Below are 26935 nucleotides of genomic sequence, written 5' to 3'. Positions count from 1 at the left end.
CTTTTGATTGGAACGCGACCTCATCGTTCAGCTGTTGTGTATTCTTTCCCCACCAGATGGTGCTGTAAAACTATTTTGACTATCATTCTTGCCCGTAATATGATAGTAATCATTTTCCCCGACCTGTGTGTACAGTACGTCTTCTGCATACACGGTAGACACAGCTCATCAATGTAAACTTTGATGATTAGAAGCAGTTATTTTAAATTGGGAGACATTTTATCGCTACATGTCTTTGACCAAACTAAGTCACACATCCAAAAATATATCAAATGTTAAAGGCAAATAATCTTTTAACCCATATGATAATACTGTAAAGAACCCATTTTTTGATAGGATTGAGGCACTGTAAATAGCAACAATGGAAACAAGTCAAATGAATTTCTAAAGATATGAACTACTAACCATCTGTTCATGAATCACTTATTTTCCATGTATCCATATTAATAATGAGTGTTGCCAACTGTCGTGTGGCACGGGCATGTGCAGCATATCACAATATGTTGCAGTGGTACATCTATTTACGAACGTCTTTACATACAGAATTTACAGCTAAAGACATGCCTCAACAGGAAAATATCACTTCTTGTTAAGAAATTTCAGGAGACGAAAATACAATATGGTTGGTATTCGCAGCTCCCAGAGTTTACTGACCATAACATACTTAAAGCTGCTCTGCCACTGGCTATTGCCTAGCATTCCTGGCATCAAATTGGCTAAGAGGGACCTCTACTGTATGTGTATGTGTGTATCTCGGCATTCTCTTCATTCGCCCCTCGTCTTCCAACAATGAATGAGTACATTAACCTTTATTCTTAGTTGTTTACATTATGCACAACTCTGATTATTTATTTATTGTGCAATATTCTAATTGTAGCATGTATTTGTTAGTTTCTTTGGATGCATTTTTATGCATGATAAAAGACATGTCTGAATTTTAGGGGGCTTGGAACAGATTAGGGCATTTACATTGAAAAAGCATCTCTACTTACAGAATTTGCAAGTTAAGAAACTACTTCCCGAACCAATTAATTTCGTAAGTTGAGGTACCACTTTATCTGGTCCTGCGTAATGTAGAGCGGTAATATAGTGATGCTGAAGAGGTGTTTGGGTGCAAGCCAAAAGTCTGCTACTTACTTGAAAGGGGAGGGTTCTGTTATGTACATTTGGTTCTAACCTGCTGTGTGATAAGAAAGAAAATATTACGATATGGACCGTTTTATATCACGGTAATATTTCGTAATTTAGGTTTTTTTTTTTTTTAATTACTGAGGGGGGCTTAATAGTTATCGGCTGATTCTTTCACAATGGAAATGGTTGTAATATATGTGTGTGTTTACCACCTAACAATTTAAAAAAAAAAAAAAAAAAACTCATTCGCTCTCATTTGCAGTGATAGACAAAGATTGGACATGGTACTTCCAGAGTATGTATGATCATTTCAATTCAAATGGATTGAAATTTATCACCATAGTGGAAAAAGTGCCATACAAGTGAAATCCCATTTACCCGGGATGGCAACCAATGAGTTAACCACTTCATTTATTTCTGTACGGTATTTTAGTGATGTGTGGTGATGTACAGTATCACACACCTGATTTACTGGTTTTGGGACACCGAGTGGCCATTCTGCATGATTGATTTAACGAATATCAGCAATGTAGAGTTGATTACAGTGTATTTTTTTATAAAAATATAATTGACAATAGTGACATTAGAAGGAATTTATGACAATAGATAATTATCGTTTTGCCGACTTACACTATATCGCCCATACTACCTGCCATACCAGTTAGATGTATCCACTTATATATATTTCAGCCCTTGTTTGAACCAATGATAGAAAGGGAATGAATTAATTTTCATCCATTGAAACATCATCATAGTATGCACTAGCTGCAGTGACCATTGCTTCTTCTAAAATCATGACGTATTTGTTCACGATTAAACAGAAATGTAATATATGTTGCAAAGATTTTTCAGTTGCAGAGTTGGTTATGTGTGCAATGGTCAGTGCCTGGTGTGTGAGTGTGAATTACTGCTGTTACAATATCGTTTTTTAGATTGTTTGGTATAGACTTCAGAAGCTTAGGCCGCATTGCCCGGTGTGCTGTGAGCGTTATGAGCAAATGAAGAGTTAGCGAACGACGGAACAAAAAAAAGACACACAAAGACACACTTCATGCCGGGACAGAATGTTGTTATCGACGCGACACAGGGTGGGAGGAAGAAAAGCAGCCTTGTACACTTCTTACTGCTGGATGGAGAACAAATAGCAGCATGCACATAATAGACATTTGGGGATTTTCGTCTTTTTTGCGTCATACTTTATTTTCTAATAAATGTGGAAGTCAGTACTCACAACTTTTTATATGCACGTGCAGAAACAGTAAAATTTTACATATTTTAGCCACTTTCCTTGACTGAGCAGACTAGTCTCGTCATCACATGGCAATTGAGCTTGTTTGTGGACAAAGACAAATCTAATTTGTTTGACATATAACAGTGGAGGCCTTCTACCTCGTTTATATCGACCTAGCATACAGGTGATCTGAGGATTTGACCTGTAGGAAAGAAGACTGAAAATTGAGCACTAGTGGGGAATAAAAAAATAAAAATAAACAAACAAATAAAAACGAGTAGTTGTAGAAGAAAAATAAGCTTGACTGCTAGTTGTGTTGTAACTCCAATGTGGTTGCCAACTTCTCTTATTTTTTGATTGTGGTTAATGACTTTGGACTTCCATGCGTCACAAAAATGCTTTCATTGTCTGGGGCTTGTTTTTCACACTCTGGCCTCACTTCCGCTAGTAGAAGCAAGCTGAAGAGAAGAGACGGATAAATACCGACAGGAAGGCAGGAACACACCAACCGTGATTCAGTCAACTGCTTGTCATTATAACGATAACCAGACTTGCCATTGGCCCAGTAGTGGGTCCGTCTGTGTGCCAGCGGAAGTGAATATGAGGATGTTGTTGTTGTTTGTCTAAGGGCAGAGGTGCCAATCACATCTTTGTTGCTGACCACATTGTAGTTATGGTTTTCATCGGAGGCCACCAAGTGCTGCCACGATAAATCAACTAATCGGCAACAAATGGTTTGGGTCATGAATCAGTAACTGTATTCTGAAAATTGAATAATTATTTGGAGTCAATGTTGACCTAAAAATTATCCAAATTATTTTTTAAAGCCATTAATTGGAAAATATTCTCTCAACTTTTTTAACCCCACTCCCCCTTTTTTTCTAATACATCCCTTTCATACATTTATTTTTACCCTTACAGGGCACTCATTTAACTCATTGGCTGCCATTTACAGTGCTAAATGTCCAATCCACTTTGACTGGGAGGGGCAAATGAACACCCCTCCCTGCTATCAATGGCACTGCAAGATGGACATTCATGGCCAATTCTCCCAGTTTAAGCGAATTGGACGTCTGCCGCCAACACTGGCATGCAATAAGTTAAATGGAAAGAAAGAATATACTTTAGAGCAGGGGTGCCCAAGTCCGGTCCTCGAGAGCCCCTATCCAGCTTATTTTCCATGTCTCCCTCCGCCAACACACCTGAATCAAATAATCAGGATCATTATCAGGGTCCTGCAGCGTTTGCTGATGAGCTGATCATTTAATTCAGGTGTGTTAAAGGAGGGCGACATGGAAAACAAGCTGGATAGGGGCTCTCGGCGACCGGACTTGGGGACCCTTCTTTAGAGGGTTACTTGGAGCCATAACCAAAGTGTATTTCTTTTTTTTTTGTCATTTTAATTTGACAAATTTAGTTTTTATTAACATTGTATCAAGTTATACATTTATTTATAATTATATACAAATATTTTAAAGTATGCAGATTGATTTTTTAAAATTAATGTTAATTGCTAATATATAGGCTTTTCAAAGACCAAAAATCGTCACTTGCCCTCTGAAGGGTTAAAGGTCTTAAGTGTCAACTTTTGAATAGCTGTCCACTGTAGTGACCACTGTTCCTGAACGGGTTCAAAATCAAAAAGGGGAAAAGCTTTTTTTTTTTTTTTTTTTTTTTTTTTTCTTTTTTTTAAATTTGGAATTGAAATAATTAAATACATTTTGGTTTTTATATTCATCTACATATTTAACTTTTCAATAAGAAAAACAAGAAAGAAGAAAGAATACCAAAAAAGGGAAAAACAGTAAATATTTTCTCCTCTTTACTTACATTTTAAGCCCATGGTTAGCTGGGATGAACTCCAGCACCCCTGTAACCCTTGTGAGGGTAAGCAGCACGGAAGATGACTTAATGAATGATTTTTTTTTTTTTTTTTAATTCAGAGGAAGAAACGATAATTATCTGATTTCTTACCATCATCTGTCATAGAGGACAACATAAATTTTATTTAACTTGATTTTAGCAAGAAACATGAAGCCAATACACATGACTGAATTTCGCGGGCCACACTAAATGTTAAGGCGGCCTGGCTCTGGCCCCCGGGCCTTGAGTTTGACGCCAATAGGAATGAAGGAACGCGCGAAAAAACATTTTTTGTAATTATTTTCATTTTTTAATTGTTTAAATGTTTAACTTGATTATGTGATATTCATTCTTTTTGAAACGTTGTTTTATTTAGAAAATGTACACACGCTCAAAGGTTTATTTTGAAATGCGCTACACTTGAAGGAAACACATTGCATGGAATAACGCTTTTTCACTCTCGGTTGTGCAGTGGATCCAGTCTACCTAGGATGGACCGCGGTGCACGGGACTGGGAAACAACCGGACGGAACCCAATAAACGTGGAGAATTTCTCTTTTCTAAAGAAAAACGGAGGTGCTTTTTGCAACTGAGTCCCAAGGGTTGAGTGTTGGACGACGGAATCAAAACAAAACAAGGGTTGGAAGGGAGCCGACACGAACGAAGCGCTCGGGTGGGCTCTACCAGCAGCCAGCTGTTCTCACTTCGGTGTGTTGTTGTGTTGGTAAAATATTAGCAAGAGTCGTGTTTGCTGCCCTCGAAAGCGACTTTGATGGCAAATCCCCCCCAAACTGGGAAGCTACCGCTAACTAGCTCGTTTTAGCCGGGGTCCTGCTAGCAGCTACCGTAGCTTGCTAGCAACAAGGCCGTTGTACTCTACTGTATTCCGTGCTACTGTATTCCTGATGATCGGACTTGGCTCTGGAAGCGTGTTTTGAAGCCCATAAATCCGCGTCGCTGTCCTCCTCCTTCCTTGCCCTGGCTGTCGAGACATGGAGAAGTCCTCCTCGGGCTGCTGCACATCTGTCAGCGCCCCCGAGACAGGAGCCGGGAGACGCCGGGGACCAAGTGTCCGCAGCGGCCAGTAGCTAAGGTACTGCTCAGATGCTGTGAGGACAGTCCCGGTCATGATGACTTGCATGCACATGCCGTGTGAATCTGTGTGGTGGTGAACATCTCGTGTTTTCAGTTCTTCAGCAAATATCCCAGCCCCCTGCAATCAAGATCCTGCGGCGATGAATTACCAGCAGCACCTCGCCAATTCGGCCGCCATTCGGTCTGAGATCCAGAGGTTCGAGTCCGTCCATCCCAACATCTACTCCATCTATGAGCTGCTGGAGCGAGTGGACGAGCCAATGCTTCAGAACCAGATCCGGGAGCATGTCATTGCCATTGAAGGTAGGACAGAAACTGCTTTAACAGTCTCTATGGCTAAGGGACACTTTGGAAAGCTGCATTGTGGATGTGGTGGCCATGTTAGGATCGAGCGCTATCAAACATAAACAATAACCCTAACCTTCCCTGTTTAGAAGTAAAGTACTTCATGTTGAAATGTAATAAAAGGATTTGACCATCTCGTGGTTAAAGGCTGGAAGTTTTAATGTCAGTGGCACATTATCGTGGTTGTTTATATTATGCTATTTATTCAGAAAATGCAGCTGGACAGATGGAAGGAACGGACAGAGGAAATAGTGATACAAAAATTGATTCAATACATATGCTACCTAGTTGTAAGTAGTGTTGCTAGCACTTTATGACAACGCTTGCCCAGGGGACAGGACACAAGTAGTAACCAAAAAGATTGGATCAGGGAAGATAGGTCAGATAGGGATGTTATAGGGCAGGGTGAATGCGTAAGCGATGTTCGCAATGTGTAGTTGGAAAACTCTGGATGTCCCGATCGCAAATTTTTGCTCCCCACTCGAAGTCACCTGATTTTGAGAATCTGCCGATACCAAGTCCCAATCCGATATGTTGTCTTTGAACAGTAGTTCCAAACATATGACAGTACTGTACTGTCTACAGTACTTCCTCTTCTGCCAGTGTTCCGGAGTATAAAATGTATATATTTTTGTTTCTTTTGGCAATGGCATTGTATTTCTGGATTATCTTATTACTTCATAGCCCCTAAAAAAATATATTTTAGAATTAAAAATCTGATCGTTTTCAGTTTTCACCCGATTCTGATCCTCTGAAAAATAGCGTGATCGGCCTGATATCCGATCATGTGATCGGATTGTGGACATCCCTATTGGAAACCGAATGAAAAGTGAAGGCACTCACACAACACACAAGATGTCTACTGTCTATCACAGATGCAGTAGATGTGCAGTTGGCTTTTCGTATGAACCCAAGTTATTATCTTGTGTTTTTTATGCCAGGTTCTGACTTTGTGCTCTGTTTTTTTCATGTAAATTTTACCTTCTTGTGTTTCAATAACAGCAGCTTCGCATTAACAGAGATGTTTGAATGGGTACTGCTAGCCCCTGACTTGCCATACTAGGGTCATTTATAACCATTTAAATTCTTATGTTGTTTTGACTTAAATGTCTCACTTCAAGCTTTGCCTGCAGTATTTTATGGTGAGCTAGAAAATGTCATTCTGTCATCCCTTAGTGGACTCACTTTGGCTGAAAAATACGGCTGCAGTTATTTGTAGCAACATACAGTTTTGCAATGAGTTACGTCCTTCTTGTCCATCAGAGGACATTAGGAGCTGTTTCATTTATTTTCTTGTTTTTTGAGTGAATAACAGAGTAACATAAACATAAATACTAGTGAATAACTCCCCCTGCAAAGGTGTTTGGAAATGCTGAACAGCAGCAGTAAGAGCGTTATTAGCAGGGGTGCACATAAGTGGTCCGCATGCCCGCATGTGTACTAGACGTAGACAAACGCGCTGGCCCTCAACGGCTTCCATACGCTTTTGCGTACCAATGGCTGACCACTGTTTTTGCGGCGGACACGAGAAAATCACTTCTCAAAATGTCAAAGAGGCAGGCCCCACTGATTAATTATTTCCGTGTTCCCCCACCCCCGTCAAAAGACAGACAGACGACAGAGTAGTCACCGGAGCTACCAAAAAAAAGGACTTTTGCTGAAAAGTGGCTGCAGGAGGTACCATGGCTGGGAAGCAAATGATGCTCGCATGGAAATGTGGTACAAAATTTGCCGTGAGAATCCCAATGTCGCTGATAAGAGCAGCGCATTTTATGTAGGGTCAAATAATTTCAGCCATCCAAACTTTGAAAAGCACGAAAAAAAGAGAGAGCACGTGGCAATTAAGTAAACTATCGATATCAGACAGGATCCCACTCGCCCTATGGACAAGTGGCGGAATAAAGTTAATGATGAACAGCGCCATGCACTGACAAACGAGTTTTTGCTCGCATTTCACAAAGCTAAACATGCACGTTCAATGAGCTCTTATGAGGAGGACATCCCACTTTTACAAGGGCTTGGAGTTAATGTGGGAGCCGCATAATGCCCGTTATTTTGAATTAGTGCTTTAATGTTTATTTCTTTACATTTCACTTCAAAGTAATGGCAATTTTGTTGTGCTTTTGTTGAAATCAAGCATTAATTGTTAATATAATTAATTCAAGGTAATTGGCTCTAAGTAAAGCTTGTCATAATTTCATCGCATCAGGCATGTCAGCTCTCAAGCTCAATGAGGACCAAGTCACATCTCCAGGTCCTCCTCTGAGAACCTGGGCAAAAAAAATATGTGCACCCCTGGTTATTAGGTTTCAGTCATGTTTGTCAGACAGTTATAGAACGTAAGTGAGAAATGTATCATTTAACATTTGTAGGGATGGATGCCTGTTCATTTGTATGTGTTCTACATCACTTACATAACGTAGTTGGTGAAATCTCTGCACGTTTTGTCCGTAATGCTTGCCTCAACCCCACCCCCATGCAGATTAGGGCCAAGCGTAGACATTCAATTCCCCTCAGTTAAGTGCTTGTGTACTTTGTGTGCATCATCATCTGGTGCCCTGCAGGCCCTTTTCTTCATGCATAAAGCCCAGTGAGTGCTTGGCAGAATAATCATGACGGAAAGATTCTAGTGCTCATTAAGTTTCAGTCATCATATTGGTGTAGTGGCAGTACTGTAATAATTGCATTAGAAGAGGAACGGAAAAGTCAACTTTGTTTCATGTTTCTGACATGCCCTGGGTGCTTGTAAAATTTCTTTCATAAGAACCTCGTCAGTTGTCAAGGTAACACAGCATTAAGGCAGAGGCAACTGTCAAACATGTAAGAAGTTGTCTGCTTTAGGCAGTTTGACTGGATCAGCTCTCTGAAGCTAAACTGAGTGCTCAAAACCAAAACAAGACTTTAGAAGATAGAAAATCAGACCAAGGTCTTCAAAATGTGGTCTTGGATGGAGACCTGTCTCGATTAAAGAACACGAGCTAAACCTGTGGGTCAAACCAGGGTCAAAGGTCACTCACTCCTGTTGCCAGATGACGGTGAGTCAAATGGAGCTGGGATTAGCGACAAACACCACTTTTCCTTTTCATTAATCCGTCTGCCAGACGCCCGTTGGCAAGTAAAGATTAATGAGATGTTAGTATCTGAGAAGTAAGAGGGAGATTATGAATGTTGACATGTTTTCTGTCAGTGAAGTTCGTGTTAGTGTGTGGTTTTAGCAATATACAACCGGACATCGAAGATTGCGACTGCTGTTGATGTTCCACTCTGTCTAATCTGTCTTTCCAGACACCCCGCTGTGTCTTCAGTCTTTGTCTTCTTTTAAGCCGTGTGTTCAGTGGGATCACGAATGCCCCCTCCGTTTCCAAACATGAGCTCAGACCAGATCGGGCCAAAGCTTGACTGACGTCGTCTTTTCTATCTCGTCTCTTGTTTTGCGTGACAATGACCGATGATGTCATTGACGATTATTAATACTGACAACGGAAAGCCTAAACGCAGAATGTACACAGATCCTACACGCTAGGAGACACGAGTATGGAAGTGTGATTGGTATTTCCAGTCAGAGTGGTTATACTTACTCTCCTCTCTGGTTGGTCAAACAGTAAGGTGACTCCGCGCTGCGACATATTGGTGTCGATCAGGTGTCCGTCTGATCAGTGTTGGATCATGTTTTCAGGATAACAAGGTTGGAAATAATGATTTTCATTTGAAAAAAATATTTTCTCCTTCAAACCTTGTTTTTGGAAAAGAATGCTTCATTTGCAGCAATTACAACTTTGTAGACTTTTGGCATTCTAGCTGTTAATTTGTCGGGTTAATTGAAATAAATTTCAAACCACGCTTCCTGAAGCCCCTCTTATGAATTGGATGAGCTTGATGGGCACTTTTTGCTCAAACTGCGCCCACTCCAGCTGTATAGGTTTAGGTCTGGTGATTATTATTTCAAATAAAAATCATTTGAACAAATTCAACATACTTCATGAGAACTAGGCACTAAACTATCAGCTTTAAAATTTTATTACATGATTAATTCCAAGGGTGTCCCAACTGGTTCTCAAGGTTCTCTGTGGGTGTATGTAATTTTTGTCCCAACCAATCTAGCACAGAGAGCTTCAACAATAAGGTTTCTACCGAAACAAGTTGCACCAGACTGCTATCAACTGATTAAACTTGAAATAAACCATGTTGATGAAAAGGTGTCCTCTTGATCAGTTGAAATGAAAACATGCACCGATTGCGGCCCTTTGTGGAATAGTTTGCCCACACCTGATTTGTTCGATATTTGCAGGATTTGGTTGCAAATCTGTACTAATTTTAGCTTCTACTCTTAAAAAAAAAAAACTATCAGTTTAGCTTGCTCTTGCTGCTGATCAAGAGACAAACTTACTTATGACATTTAAAAAAAAAAAAAAAAAGTCTTGTTAACCAAACTATGAGGTAGAGTGAAAAAAAAACATTTTCAATCAGTTACAAAAAATGGCAAATAAAGCAACACAATGTAACTTTTCAACTTTTATCAAATATTTTCATAACGTGTGATATGTCGACTGACAACTAGTTGAATGGCACCTGTTTTATATCTTGTGTATCACTTTCACCAGCACTAATTAACTTTGAGGAGGGTAACAGAAACCCTGAAACACAAAAAAACTACAAATGACTGACTGCTTTACGCCATACGTCACTTTCCCCATTCATTATAATGACTGAAGTCGATGCGAACGTTTTTGCGCGAAATCTGCTGAGATGGCAGAGCAAAAAAAGATAAAACATTTTGTCTGAGGAGGAAAAAAGGATAAAGGGACACTCAAGAACAAACATTGGCCTGGCTTTCACTCGCTGTGTGACACCCAACCGAACTCGTTCAGGTGGGGAGGGTGTTACCCACACGAAGCCACATGGTTGCTAATATCATATGTTATTGTTTAACAACAACTGGATTCATTCCCTCATTACTATGCATCCATCACACAGCCGCTGGAAACAGAAATGTCATTTAATCCATCTGCAGTTGACCGGTAGATGAGGATCTTACGACACTATGCGCTCATGTGCTGGTCCTCAAGTCTTCCTTGAGGCAAAACACTACCGCTTTTGTCCACCGGCGTGGCTAAAAACCAGCCAAAACTGAAAAGTTACCAAGTGTTGCCTTAAACTAATAATATCCGCAAGATTAGGCATAAATTTCAATTTAAACATGTTATTTGAGATTTAATTTGGTCATTGAAAAAGAAAAATCGCTTCTTAATGGGTACTCCGGACAATTTTTTTATTTTGTTTGTTTAAATATTTAAGAATTATTTTCTTTTTTTATTTTTGCTTTTTATTTATTTATTTATTCTACATTTTTGTCTTAGGACAAGTCAATTTACTCAGAAACTGCATGTTTTAATATTTCTAGGGCTGTCAAAATTATCGCGTTAACAGGCGGTAATTAATTTTTTTTAATTAATCACGTTAAAATATTTGACGCAATTAACGCACATGCCCCGCTCAAACAGATTAAAATGGCAGCACAGGGTCATATGCACTTGTTACTTGTGTTTTTGGGAGTTTTGTCGCCCTCTGCTGGCACTTGGGTGCGACTGATTTTATGGGTTCAGCACCATTAGAATTGTGTAATTATTGACATCAACAATGGCGAGCTACTAGTTTATTTTTTGATTGGAAAATTTTACAAATTTTATTAAAACGAAAACATTAAGAGGGGTTTTAATTAGGGTTGTTCCGATCATGTTTTTTTGCTCCCGATCCGATCCCGATCGTTTTAGTTTGAGTATCTGCCGATCTCGATATTTCCCGATCCGATTGCTTTTTTTTTTTTTTTTTTTTTTTTTTTTTTTTGCTCCCGATTCAATTCCAATCATTCCTGATAATTTTTCCCGATCATATACATTTTGGCAATGCATTAAGAAAAAAATGAATAAAACTTTGACGAATATATACATTCAACATACAGTACATAAGTACTGTATTTGTTTATTATGACAATAAATCCTCAAGATGGCATTTACATTATTAACATTCTTTCTGTGAGAGGGATCCACAGATGGAAAGACTTGTGACTTTGTATATTGTGTCTAAATATTGCCATCTAGTGTATTTGTTGAGCTTTCAGTAAATGATACTGTGGCCATCCCAAATGCATGATGGGAAGTGGAACCATGACTGTGCAACGTGCTACCAATTGCTATATCTTCTCTGCGTTGGGTAATAACATAAGGTGTTAAGACAATGATCAATTGCCACCTTGCTTCCCCACATTGCTTCCCATGATATTTCTAATCATAGGGAGAGGGATTGCAAGGTTTTAGCCAATTAATGAATGGCTCCAAAGGCTGCCAAAGTTCACTCTACTCATTTTGCGCTGCCTTTTATCTCTCTTTATAGGTACAACGTCGTTATTACAAATTGAGCGCGACAATGAGTGAGAAGGTCATGCAGCGCATGCATTAATTGCGTTAAATATTTTAACGTGACACATTTTTTAAAAGATTGATTGTCGCCGTTATCGGGATAAATTTGAGAACACTACCTTAAGCCTAAACTAAAGACTCTGGATGAGTGTAACATATTATGCCTGTGACATTAAATACAATTAGAAAACGATTTAATTAAAATATATATATATATATTTAAAAAAGGCATGGCCGATATTTTTTGCCGATACCGATACTTTGAAAACGACGTGGTCCCGATCAATCGGGACATCTCTAGTTTTAAAATAAAATTTCTATAACTTGTACTAACATTTATCTTTTAAGAACTACAAGTCTTTCTATCCATGGATCGCTTTAACAGAATGTTAATAATGTTAATACTATCTTGTTGATTTATTGTTATAATAAACAAATACAGTACTTATGTACCGTATGTTGAATGTATATATCCGTCTTGTGTCTAATCTTGCCATTCCAACAATAATTTACAGAAAAATATGGCATATTTTATAGATGATTTGAATTGCGATTAATTACGATTAATTAATTTTTAAGCTGTAATTAACTTGATTAAAAATTGTATTGTTTGACAGCCCTAAATATTTCATATGTTGATTATTTAAAAATTTGATGGCTGGGACTCAAAATGTCCTCCAAATCTGGAATGTCCTACAACCGTCTGTCCTCAGTCAGCATATTACAATAGACAGTGTGAATGTCACCCAACAAGTCAAAACACAAACACATGACTGATCAGTATCTCAAATTTCTTTCATATCTGTCACCACAGACGGAAGTTACTAAAATGGAACATTGCCATAAAGTACATGTTCACACAGCTGTTGCGTTTTCGCGCATTCGGTTTAAATGATGCATAGTTATTAATTTGAACATGAAAGACAGTGGATTATGAGTCTCGGCAAGAAGTGGTACTCAGGAGTGGGAGGGCACTCAGAGGTCACCAGATGAGATGAGTTTTGGCTGCCTGGTGAATGCGACGTTGCACGTGTCACTGTCGTGATGCTGTGACGTCGGCAGCTGCAGCTGCACAAGGTCACTTGCTTCCCTGTTCTCCAAACACTCCCCTTTGAATTGAAGCGCCGGACACTGACCCAAACAATAGCGGAGGCAAATCCACACGGATCACATGCAGGTACAAAAATAGACTTCCTGTCTTCCGAGTAACAATGCTCTTGCATCTTCCTGTGAGGATGGCAAACGGGCAACCTGCGAAACCGGACACCAAGGTGATTTGGGAGACGCGATGCAATGTGATTCAAATGATTATTCATGTAGCCTTGAAGTTAGTCATTATCATCTAAATGTTGTTGTTTGTATATATTTGGGTATGCCTGAAAATTTTCATGCCACTGTTTATAGGGCTAACCTATCTTCATTTCGTATTCCAACAAAACGAAAAAAAAAAAAAGAAAAAAAAAAAAGCCCAACTCACTATAAAGAGCTCACTATTTTGTAGATAGGGAGTGATTCTAAACATAATCACAGGGAAATCTGATCCCTGGAGCCACGCCTCCACCGGCAATGAATTATGGGGCACAGAAAAGTGTGGGAAGATTACATTTTCTTTGAAAGATGCAAATTACAGCAAGACTGAATATACATGCAGATGAAATAGAGCATGCACGCCAAGCTCTTTCCAAAGTGCCAACTAAAGTGTCCTTAAATTCAGAACCTACAAATTTCTTCTATGGGGTTGCCAAATATTTGAAATTTGGTATTATAAATCATTTTCATTGAATCTTGTGACAATGTGCGATTTTATTCATTGTATTCAATGGCCCACACTCCACTCATGCTTGTTTTTAGTCTAGTCCTTCTGCCCTCGTCACTTGTTTCAACCATTCATCTTTTTTGGAAGAACTCCCTTGTCTAGCAACGACATCTTGTGGTTACAGTTGCTCTGCGCCTCTAGTCTGCACTCCTGTCTTTGTATGTGCTACCTTAGCTTTCCAGGCATCTGTTGTTGAGGTTCTTTTGGAATAATGCACACTTTTTGATGACTCGGACTATTCTTCATGTGAGTAACAGGGTTTGGGGCTGTATTTCCTCAATTTAAATGCACAGTTAGATGATGCTCAGCAGGTGGCAGCAGTTAGTTGCATTTGCTACTTGAGAATGCTGGAATTTCTCAGCATCGTTTTGTACTTCCTCATACAAAATTAGTGGCACTATATCATTTAGCTGTAGCTTTTTCCCTACAAAGTGAAGCTAAATAAACTACTCTAAAATTATGACAGTTATAACTTTGTATTGTTTTCAGAAATAATTTTGGACAGCAACATTAGTGATTTGGTCAGATGTTCTAATGTAAGCACACTAGTGGACTGTGAATTTTTCCAAACGGAGGTATTGTTGATCATGAAAATGGTTGAGCTTCATCTCTGTTTGAATATGTAACCAAACAAGTCGAGAAAAGATTAGTAAGTCCGCTAAAGGTGGAAACTCTGCGGGGGGGGGGGGGGTTCTGCTAGTGAGGTGAAGGAAGATGTAGGCCATTTGATGTGGGTCACACACATTATTAATGTATTTGTTGGTTTGATGCTGCTGCAGCTTGAAAAATGGCTTCAACTGTGTCGCTTTACCAATTCGGACCAGTGGATTAGCTATCCATCACCGTCAATGGCAGCCAATAAGTTAATGAAGCCACAGATCAACTATGCAATGTCAACTACAATTTCACAGCAAACATCTCATACAGCTTCCATCAAGCTAAATATACTCATGAGGGGCGACAGATGCGTTTCAGAGAAATCAATTTGGAACCTCGCAGTTTACACCCAAAGAGCTGGCTGGTTACTATGGTGATTACCCTGCATCTAAACTGTGTAGGCGTCAGGCAGTTTTTTTCTGCTTCTTCTCCCCAATTTGCCTTTTTCTGTTGTGAAAATCTGAAGGCTTTTCTGGTTGTGTTTTGATGCGGTGCTCATGTTGGTGAGCTTCTTCCTGGTAGTTTAGGACTTTCCTCAACCTGCCCTCCCCCTCTTCCCATTGCTAACAGACTGACCCATTTTTCACTGTCTCCAGGGGGTGTGGCAGTATGGGGGAGGGAGACGATGTACCTCCCGCCGCTGCTGACTTTCAGGTGTGCGTGTGCCATCATAGCATTACACTGTCAACATCAAATGGTTGAGTGAGTGAACGCTGCACTTCATGTTGGCTTATCATATTAGGGGCTAAACCTTGAAAGTGACCTTGCAAATTAAAGACATCACCAGGCGATGTGGAGTTCACCGTGATGAAGTGTAGTCCCCTTCTCAAACTCTGACCTCTTGAGACACAGGTGTTCAAATGTTTACGGGTAATTGTAATTGTCAAAAATCTGCAAATGTTGAATTAACGCAACTGTAATGTTCTTGTTTGCTAAAATGTTTGACTTTTAAGTTAAAGTGTTTTTTAAGAGGGTGCATTATGAGTTTAAAAATAGTAACAAAACTGAAGTATTAACTTATCTAATGCCAGCACAAGTATATTTATACTATTCACAGAGTATGTGTTGTGGTAGTTGGTAAAAAAAGAAAATCTATTAGGAGTGGGAACCTCTTGGTACCTCACGATACGGTACGATTTGCGATACAAAGCTCACGATAACGATGATCTGACGATATGGCGAAACAACGATTAGCGATACATTGGTCAGGAAATCATTCTAGAATATTCTACAAACAACTAATAAACAGGAAAACAAGCTTCTGCTGTGAATTGGAATGCGTTTACCACTAGTAGACGTCCAATCCATTTGAACTGGGAGGGTGGCAGCGAATGAACATTCGTTCTTCCCTCCCACTTCAAACGGGTTGAACGTCTATGGCCGTCAGTGGCAGGCAATTCCAGGCAATGAGGTAATTTTGGGCTATTTAAAGTCGTTTACCTGTTGATTTTCAGTTATTTCCTGTTGATTTTGGGGTATTTTATGGGTCACTTCCTGTTTATTTTGAGTTACAAAACAGGAAGTGACCTGGGAATCACCCAAATGAATAGGCAGTGACTCAAACTCAACAGGAAATGACCTGTAAATGCCCTGAAAATCGGACAGAATGACTGTGAATGCTCTGGTTTCGAATGAACGAACGTTACCGATCTAAATGGATTCGGCATCGTGCACCGTCAATGCAGCCTTAGAGTTAACTGAGACATTATTATGGTGGAAGATTTTTGTAGCAACTTGTTGGGTCCCTTTGATTATTTTTTTTTTTGGTGACACTGACACCTTTTTAAAACGATATCTCGATTATTGGCAGGAGCATATCGATAACCTTTTGTGATACAAAGTATCACGATATATCACCATTTCGATATTTTGTCACACCCCTAAAATCCATATTAACAACAAACATTGATGGCAATAGACACCCAACACATTTCCATTGGGAGGGCTGGCTCATTTGATCGCTGTCAGCACTCCCATTTGAAATGGATTGGACGTCTGTTGAAGTCAGTGGCAGCCAAAGAGCTAATAAACTGTGAGACAGCTTTATGTTGAGGCAAATTGTACAAGAGGCCAAACTCCAATAGCATTGATATTTGGTAAATGAAAAATCAGGGCTAAAATGGGCTGCAATGGTGCAAATGGTTTATCGCCGACAACTAAAATTGAAAATTAATAACACTGTGAAAAGTGCCCAAAAAAGATAAAAAATAATAAATAAAAAAATACAAACTCAGCACAAAGCAGAAGAAAAAAAGGAAAAGCGAGGTTTAGATCAGAGGATATCATCTTGAATCATCTTTTTTTTTTTTTTTTTAAATTTGTAACTCATTCACTGCCAGCCCAGGTATATGTACTGTATCGTATTCACAGAATGTGTTGTTGTAGTTAGTAAAAATAGAATAAAATCAGTAGGGCTGCAGCTATCGATTATTTTTGTAGTCGATTAATCGATGAAGTAGTTAGTTCGAATAATCGAGTAAACGGATAAGGAACATGAACATTTAAAACAACCGAGCTGAGCCTCAAACGGTATAAAAATAAATGAGGATCTATGTACAACAAAAAAACAATTGGCTAACTTACATAGCAAAAGTCCGCTAGCTTAAATGCTATAAAATGGTAACGCTTTTTTACAATGCTGTTAACAAATGGTTCAGACTCATATTCCCACAAAAAACGGCTAAATATACCTAGTTATATTCCCACAAAAAACGGCTAAATATACCTATAAAATAAATTATGAATGCATTAAAAAGTATTAGCCCAAACAAAAACATAGCTTACGTTGATCTTAACAGGGAGCAGTTCAGCCATGTAAAATAAGGCAGACCAGAGGGCAGTGTATCCACCCTAAACAATAAAATTAAATGTAAACACTTTCAAAATAAACCATTACAACGCCACTTTAATTAAACGAATACTCGAAGCAACAATATTTAAGTCGAATATTTTTTTTCTAATCGAATACTCGAGTTAATCGATTAATCGTTGCAGCACTAAAAATCAGTTTTGTTAAAAACTCACATTGACGGAAATAGACGTAAAATCCATTTTGACTAGGGTTGCTTTGTTCATTCGCCGCTAGCCCTCCTAGTCAAAATGGATTGAGGTCTATCGTCATCAATGGCAGCCATTGTGTTAATACTAGGGCTGTCAAAATTATCGCGTTAACGGGCGGTAATTCATTTTTTAAATTAATCACGTTAAAATATTTGACAAAATTAACGCACATGCAAACAGATTAAAATGACAGTGTCATGTCGATTTGTTACTTTTTTTTTGTGTTTTGTCGCCCTCTGCTGGCGCTTGGGAACGACTGATTTTATGGGTTTGAGCACCATCCATGAGCTTTGTGTAATTATTGATATCAACAATGGCGAGCTACTAGTTTATTTTTTGTTTGGCAATTTTACAAATTTTATTAAAACGAAAACATTAAGAGGGGTTTTTACATAAAATTTCTATAACTTGTACTAACATTTATCTTTTAAGAACTACAAGTCTTTCTATCCATGGATCGCTTTAACAGAATGTTAATAATGTTAATGCCATCTTGTTGATTTATTGTTATAATAAACAAATACAGTACTTATGTACAGAATGTTGAATGTATATATCCGTCTTGTCTTATCTTTCCATTCCAACAATAATTTACAGAAAAATATGGCATATTTTATAGATGGTTTGAATTGCGATTAATTAATTTTAAAGCCGTGATTAACTCGATTAAAAATTTTAACCGTTTGACAGCCTTACTGTATTATTTGTTTGTTATTTCTTTGTTCAATATGATAAATATAATTATTAGGGCAATATCATTCAATATTTTAATGTACCGTATTGGCCCGAATATAAGACGGTGTTTTTTGCATTGAAATTCGACTGAAAAAGTGGGAGTCGTCTTATATTCGGGGTCTAGACATTATACCTATTCACGACGCTAGATGGCGCCAGATATCATTGAAACGAATGCTGAACTTGAGTAATGTTCCTTCATGACAGATCTCAGCTACTCTCAAGTTTAACCATTTTGCATTATTTTATTGCAATGTTTTTCCTTATTCAGATTTGTTTCAAGACTACAGTTACAGTTAGACCTCACTTTGATGGTTAATGCAGTTCTTGCAATTTTGTTGTTCTATCACAATAGATTGGTTTATTTACATTTCAAAAACCAGAAGCCATTCATTTACAAATGTGATTGCACTTTAGTTTACATATTTAAATGTTCAGATATTAAGATTTGAATGGGGCAAAATAACATGCTTTTCACTAAAATATATTGTTATAATTAGGGTTGTTCCGATCATGTTTTTTTGCTCCCGATACGATCCCGATCGTTTTAGTTTGATTATCTGCCGATCCCGATATTTCCCGATCCGATTGCTTTTTTTTTTTTTTTTTGCTCCCGATTCAATTCCAATCATTCCCGATAATTTTTCCCGATCATATACATTTTGGCAATGCATTAAGAAAAAAATTAATAAAACTCGGACGAATATATACATTCAACATACAGTACATAAGTACTGGATTTGTTTATTATGACAATAAATCCTCAAGATGGCATTTACATTATTCAAATTCTTTCTGTGAGAGGGATCTAGAAAGACTTGTGACTTTGTATATTGTGACTAAATATTGCCATCTAGTGTATTTGTTAAGCTTTCAGTAAATGATACTGTAGCCATGGCCAAATGCATGATGGGAAGTGGAACCATGACTGTGCGTAGTGCTACCAATTGATATATCTTCTCTGCGTTGGGAAATAACATAAGGTGTGAAGAAAAAGATGAATTGCTACCGCGCTTCCCCACATAGCTTCCCATGATATTTCTTATCGTAGGGAGAGGGATTGTAAGGCTTTAGCCAATTATAAAAAGGCTACAAAGGCTGCCAAAATTGACTCTACACATTTTATGCTGCCTTTTATCTCTATATAGGTAAAACGGCGCATTGAGCGCGACAATGCGTGGGTGGGTCGTGCAGCGCATGCATTAATTGCGTTAAATATTTTAATGTGATACATTTTTTTTTAAATTAATTACCGCCGTTATCGGGATAAATTTGATAACCCTCCCTTAAGCCTAAACTAAAGACTCTGGATGAGTGTAACATATTATGGTTGTAACGTTAAATACAATTAGAAAATGATTTAATTGAAAAATAAAATAAAATAAAAAAAAGGCATGGCCGATATTATTTTGCCGATTCTGATACTTTGAAAATGACGTGATCGGACCCGATCAATCGGCATCGATCGGGACATCTCTAGTTATAATCATTTGTTTCAGATGTACTGTAATTATTTTCTGTATAAAAATTAATTTGGTGTTGAAAAAGTCTTTCTTCAAACTTGTCTTGAAAAAGAGGGCGTCGTCTTATAATCAGGGCCCTCTTATATTCGCGCCAATACGGTAATTGTGTTTGTGAAGCCCTTAGTTAATTAATATGAATAGTAATTACATTAAATATTATACCAGCATTAAGGTTAAACCGTTTCAACAGCATTTAATCCTTTTTCGCAAGAGTAATTGAACTGAACTACCCGGTCCACAGTTCACTTAGCATCTCCACACCAGACATTCAATGTCTGCGGTGAGACAGAAGCGAGATGGCCTGAGTTCCATGCCTACTGGGGCGTCACTGACAAACTTGACTGACTGCAGGATGAACCAGATGGCCCCGCCCCTTTTTGCATCAACTAACACCCGACATGGATCTCATGCATGCGTTTTACAGACAGCGATTTAGCCTGCCTCAGATTTAAGAAAATACATTGAAATGAATCAGTAAACTACTCTACCCTCACATATACATACCCGACTTGTGTGGAAAATTTCTCCCTCCAGGGGAAAAGTCGTTCAAAACGAGCAAATTGGCACACGGCTCGAAATTCCATCCCGTGTTTTATCCGTACCGCTCCGTGCACGCTCTGCCTGCGTGCGTGCGCGCACAGCTGAGAGTTCAATGGAGGCTGCATCGAAACTGTTGTTAAGGCATCCCGATGGTCCTCGTCTTGAAATGAAGCTCATTTTAATAAGAATGACAGCAGAGTGGAGGTGAAAGTCGCTGGTATGGCGGCGCTGCTTGTGAACAGGCGCAAAATGGGACGCGGACCGGAGTTGAGTGATGTGTAGCCGCTAGTTTTGGAATCTCACGGCGCTGACTGACAGCGGAACACGCACCTAAGGTGGGAAGAGCTGCGAGGAGACACCTGCGCGTTGTCCCCCCCCCCCCCCCCCCCCCCCCCCCCCCCCTTTTTGGGAAAAGGGTTTGCGCGGCCAGCGGAGTTCATCTGGGATTAGGTTGGAATGTATTTCCTGTCAGCTTTTTGCGCTTTTGGATGACGGAAAGTCACTCATTGTCCTGCAGTTTTCCATCCTGGTGCTGTTTAACTAGTTTAACATGTTGAGAAATGTGGACTTGGATGGCATGGAGGCCACATACAGGTTATTAATGGAGACCTTTCCTGAAGATGTGCTGAGTTTTTGAAAGATTTGGGTTTTGAGCCATGTTCCTTTTGGATGGGAACAGTTCTGAAGGGATGGAGAGGGGGACAGCTCAGAGGAAAACGGTGTACCGCATTTCCCTCACGCTGGTTAAGAAGGAGACATTGAAGGATGGAGGTGGCACATTGGAAAAGCCTAAAGTCGGAGTTTTCAGGCATCAAGCCTCCCTGGATGTCCAGCGCAGTGGTCTCTTGGAACAAGTCCAGGAAGTGGATGATGAATCGGATGATTTGTCCTTGCAAAACAACATGAGGAACTTCAGAACGTATAGCACAGGTCAGCTGGAGTTGGGGAGGCTTAAACTGGCCCGCAAAGAAAAGCTCATGATGGCCAAGAAGAAAGCCCCCACGTTTACAAATTCACAGGACTCGCCACCTTCTAGCAGACTTGAGGAGAATATTTCTACCAGGACAGACTCCGCTGGGAATGTGGTCAGTAACGGTATGATGAAGGTGAAGAGACTCTTCAAGTCAAAGAGTTTGGATAAGAGTCCACAGTCGTTAGACCAAGGCGACACGCCACACATAAACGGGACGACGCCTTTAAACGGGCAACCTCAAGACGAGCCTGCCAGCATGCTACGCCGCAGCTTCAGCTTTCGGCACTGGACAGGGAGCGAGCGGCTACGTTTGCAAGCGCTAATGAAGGACAAACACCGCAGCAGCTCTGCTCGCGTAGGCCAGGAAGTCGTCCATGCTGATGCCGAGCTCCAGAGCCCCACAGGTCGCCCTCGCCTTGGCACCATAGAGAAGAGCCAGACGCTAGAGGTCGGTGCTCTCCTGAACAAGAAGGATCCCACATTTGAAATAAGCCGCTGGGAGAGGGCACATGGCGGCAAGAATCGCACGTTGGATAACAGCGACTTGCAGAATCTGGCTGAACACAAGGATGGGACGGCGCTGCATCTTCAGAGAGGAGAAGGAGGACGTTCGAGTGAGAGGAGGCTGATACGCTTCTTCAGTGGATTCTTCTCCCGCACCTCAACACCGGTGGGAAGCCCCAGCACGGTCCACTCTCTCTGTCCCAGGACCACTCTTTTGCAGTCCAGCACAGAGAGTGTGAACGGGAGCACAAGCGGTAAACAGGCATCTTTGTGTTTGTGTGCTTAATGTTTGTTTAGAACATAAGGGTGATGTTTGGTTGAGGTCAATGATGTTTGTCTTTCATTACTTGGAGCTACATGTAGTTCATATCCCAAGTGCAAACAGAAGTCATCTCACTTTTATGGGAAGCTATCCATTTTGATGAAGTGACTATGTTGCGATATCAAGAATCTTCTTCACAGAAGTGGAAAGTCATTTGAAATAGCAGGGAGGGAAAAGATGGGGTCAGAAGAGAAGATGAAGATAGCTACGTGGATTTGTGAATTTTGGTCGAGTTTGGGCCTCTTCGGCAAGTCAGATTTCCTAACCACCTTTCCTTAATTTGTCGAAATGGTCATCAGGTCAGCTGAAAAGATGCTTCCCTTTGAACATACGAAAATACAGCACTGTTTACAGTTCTCCGAACTGCCGCCATCCAGCAGTCAGCATTGTTGACTCTCCAGCGTGAAGGTGTGACGTCTGTCAAATTGCTGTCTGAGTAGTATACCCACTTCACAATGAGTAGAACATAAACAGTATTTTGAAAATCAGAAGGCTGCTTTTAAGGAAATATAGTTTTTTGTGTTGGGAGAAAAATCTCGAGTAAAACTATTATCTCAGTTAATCTTCAACATATCCCCTTAAGTATTTTGTTTGCTCTTCGGGAAATCCTTCTCCAATTAGTTCATAAGTTTCAGTTTAAAATAGGTAAACCAAATAATTATGCACATGCCATAATTCCTGAGGAGTTTTCCAAGTTTACCCCAAAAATTAACACAAAACTTGAGTGAAATAATTATGAGAAGTATAGTGTGAGCTGAAGAATAGTTAAATGTACTTTAATTAGCCAATATTTTCCTGAATTAACCCATTTTATCCCGAATTTTCCCCAGACATGCAAACTACCAAACCGGGTTGCCCCCTTTCAGTAATCAATAATAAAGAAAAAAATAATTTAAAAAAATATTATTGTGTTTCTGGTCGCTATTGTGACCGGCAGGTTGAAATGGGTTAATTTGTTGTGGAGGATTTTTGAGGCATTTGTTAATGGAGCTTAAAAAACAAAAATGATGGTGTCACATTTGCAGAACCCCCTCCCCCCCTTCATGAAGTTTAATAAGGAATAACTCATTCTAAATGGCTGTTAAAGGTTTTATTGACACTTTTCTGTGTAGAGTACTTCCGGGTTATCTCACTTGGACCAAAATGAAAAGTCGCTTGGCAAAAACGGAATCTAAAGAGGCCTTATGCCTGCCATATGGCAAGCAGAAAACATGAAAAGACAGGAAGCGGCTTTGCATGCATGTGTTGTTGATTTACACTTTGTGGTTCAAGGGACACAATTCCCATCTTTTGCTCATAAGTGGCATCACTTCGATTTTCATGTTATATCAGTGAGCAACATGAACGCACAGAACATTCAACTCGTAAATGTGAGTTTGACCTGATCAAAATAGACAAAAGTGAGCTTGCGAGTAAATAATAAACCACTTTGATGCTATAAAACCCTTTAGATTGAGCTTTTTTTTTTTTTTTTTTTTTACTTCGTTATGTAGTTTTTTTTTTTTTTTTTTTTTCTATTTTGAAACTTTAATTTGTTAGAGAAAATGATGTATGAGCATTTTGACAAGGTTTAGTACGCAGTAGAATAGTATGGCCAAGAAAGTATTAATACAGTACGTAATTCAGGTTGAGCACTATACAATTATTACCAATCAGCTGGAAAAACAGGCTCTACAAATCTGGTGGGATTTTATTTTAAGAGTGAGTGAGTTTATTATTTTTTTAATGGTTCACTCTAGCTACAAATTCTTTAATGTTTTTACTATTTTGATTCTTTCATGTGTGCCATCCAGTCATATTATGTGCGTGTGACCCCACAAATCTCATGTTTGAACTCAAACCCAGATTTAACATTATTGTTTCCATAATTTACAGTGTCAGAATAAGTATCCAATCAGGGCTGACTTTTTTATAACTCTTTGTTAGCGTGCAAGTAGCAGTGATTAGCTTAATCTGTGCGCTCATTTGGTCACGTGCTGACTGGGGTGTTGATCGCTGCGTGTCGTCTGACGTGTTCAGGTGTGGGAATGACGCAAGGGTTTTCAGATGTTTGGCATTCCTGAGGAGTGTTTGAAATATGCTGCATATTTCTTCAAAGGAAAGAACTCGTACAAATAAACAAGGCATGCTCTTGCGATTTAATGCGGAAGTCCCCCTAAATATTGAGGATTCACTTTCTAAATGACTCCCAACAGAGCAACTTTGGCAAGATGTTGCAAGAGAGGACTGGTCAGCTCCTTCTCAAGCCACAGCAGGTCAGACTCACATGACCCGACTGCTTTCAGGCCACTACTTTGACATCTAAACCAGAAAAAAACAATACGTTTAAAGAATGTGACACTTGAGTGTCACTATGCTGGCGTCTGCAGCTCTGTCAACCCCCGACTGCAAAATCTTCCCAGAAGAGCTGATGAATCCTGACAGGAAATCTGGCAAATGAAGGTCTTTTCCCAATTTACTAAAGGACTCAAAAGGACCTATATTCTGTTTGAAAACATTTTAGTAGTAAAATGTTTGGACGGTTGGAGTCCTGTGTTGACCCCACTGTTGTGCCTTCATGTGGTTTAGAGGTCAGAGTCAATAAAGTATATGCGTTTGCTTGTGTGAGGAGGGTGCATGTGGGTGTGTATCACTCAGTCAGACTGTGTGTGTGACCTACATCCTCGGCCATGCAGAAGTAATGCGTGGCAGCGCACATAGAGTGCATCCAGAAAGTATCCACAGCAATTCACTTTTTCCACATTTTGTAATGTTAAAGCCTAATTCTAAAATGCTATAATTCGTTTCCCCACAAAATTTTATGCAAAATTCTACACACAGTATACCGAGTGTATCTGATCAGAAAGATGAAGGGAGGCTGCCTTTTCCCTTACTCCTGCATCTTCTAATTCTTGACATCACTGAATGACGCAACCTAACGCAATCGATCTGTTCCATAGTATAGTATGTGTTGTTCTGCAGCTAATTTTCATGAGAAAGGAGTTTGCCTTCAAAGTTAAATTTAAATCTTAGGTGAACGTTGCTGCAAGGTCAAAGCCATTTGAAAATGCTATAGTTGTGGGAGCACAAGTGGTAAACAAGCATCTTTGTGTTGTCGAATTGATCATTTGATCTTTCACTGCATGAAATAGTCTGCAATGGCATATCACACCTCAAGACAGAAAGATCACAGATGCTTATGCTCAGCAGGCGGTCTGTCAAAACTTGATTGTTGCTGAAAATGGATAGATCCAAATAGCTCCTTAGTTATATATAAGCTAGTGTTCAGGGTATGGTTTTTACATACATAGTGTGAGCTTGCAACGGAGCATAACTGCATCAATGTGGCAAATTAGACCGGTCAACAAAAAGATTTGTAGCATTTATGCAAAAAAAATAATTATGTATTTTTGGGTGCTGAATCCAAATATGACCTGTTTTTTTCCCTGTAAGTCCCCCTCCAAATCATTTTTTTGTGCAATGCAAAATTATTGCAAAACATTTTTTTAATTAAGTGGCTTACCATAGCTGGCCCAAAAGAAACACTGTAACATCATAATGTCTGTTATGCCATGGTTTAGATGACTGCAGACTAGACATGTGCCGATTACCGGTTTCAAGGTGTACCGTGGTATGAAAACGTCATACTGTCCCTAGTGTATTAGTTATTTTTTATGTCCCTAAAATGCAGGGAGAAATCCCCCGCTTACAGCTGCAAGGTTCAACCCTCCCCCAGTGGTTGTTGCTCAGTGTCAGTAAGTCAGCTGTGCTACACGATGGCTGGAGGTGAGACTCCTAAACTTTTTCCCCCATCAAAGAAAACTAATTCACTGGTATGGGAATACTTCGGCTACAGAAAAGTTAAAGATGGCCACTGCTTAGAGGAGGAGGAGGGCCAACCGATATGTAAAACATGTTTGCGGAGGGTGGTTGCCGAGGAGGCAATACCTCCAATATGATTTCGCATATATACAAAATTAAAGGTTAGTGAACACTGTCATGAACGTTTCCCACTAGCTACGTGAGTTAACTCCAGCATGTTTAGTGTGTCTAGCGGTGGTAAAACGTGGTGTTTCTTTTCCTCTCTAACAACTGTCTGTGTTGAGAAAGAGAGTGTGTACTGTAAACATGATACGAGTCATACACAAGTGCTTTTTATGGAAAATAATTCAAATATTTTTGTTCTCATGGTGATAATGTTGAGCTGTGGGTTTAGGCTCACCTAAAGGATTGCATTTATTTTAATTTTGTTTAGAATATTTCGGTTATATTTTTTATTTTAAGTTAACATTATACTTAGAGGGGGGAATCTTTGGGCACTTAACGATTCGATTACGATTTAGAGACAACGATTCGATTATAAATAGATTATTGATGACACCCACAAACCCCCCCAAGTTATTAGCTGCTTTCAATGTTTCTTACATTAGTTACAAAAATTGTACAAAAAGCCTCTCAGGCTTAAATAAACGACTATTTCAGTATCAAGTTAACAGTTCAAAACAGTAAATAAAATATTCAAGTCCCCATTCTGTATCAGCAGCTTTAAACGACATTTAATTAATGTTGTGAATCAACCGTTAAAGTTGTTTAAATTGGTCCCATCATTCCATAAGTTCCCTTCTGTCTACTTTAGACATGTGAAAGTTTTAAAACTGTTTTAAAGATAGTTTAAAGTTAAGATTTTGCTGATTTAGGAGTATTTTAGATAAAAAGTTAATTAAATTCGCTACAACAGAGCCTTC

At 39.3% G+C, this 26935-nt stretch overlaps 1 protein-coding gene across 4 annotated transcripts in view; it reads left to right on the top strand.

Moving 5' to 3' along the window:
• Positions 1-4657: 4657 nt before the first annotated feature.
• agap1 (ArfGAP with GTPase domain, ankyrin repeat and PH domain 1) overlaps positions 4658-26935 on the top strand; it is a 128434-nt gene continuing 106156 nt past the window's right edge. For 2 of the 4 annotated variants that reach the window (XM_057856244.1, XM_057856235.1), the window contains exons 1-2: positions 4658-5318; positions 5415-5623. In XM_057856244.1, the coding sequence (XP_057712227.1) occupies positions 5461-5623 (163 nt within the window). In that variant the 5' untranslated portion in view covers positions 4658-5318; positions 5415-5460. Of the gene's footprint in view, positions 5319-5414; positions 5624-20811; positions 22144-26935 lie in introns of those variants that run through there. The other 2 variants (XM_057856226.1, XM_057856218.1) reach the window with 1 other exon arrangement.

The sequence above is a fragment of the Corythoichthys intestinalis genome, chromosome 2 (assembly GCF_030265065.1).
Source record: "Corythoichthys intestinalis isolate RoL2023-P3 chromosome 2, ASM3026506v1, whole genome shotgun sequence".
In the NCBI taxonomy this organism is placed as follows: domain Eukaryota; kingdom Metazoa; phylum Chordata; class Actinopteri; order Syngnathiformes; family Syngnathidae; genus Corythoichthys; species Corythoichthys intestinalis.
The sequence above is the reverse complement of the archived record's forward strand: the minus strand, read 5'-3'. Positions and strand labels throughout refer to the sequence as shown.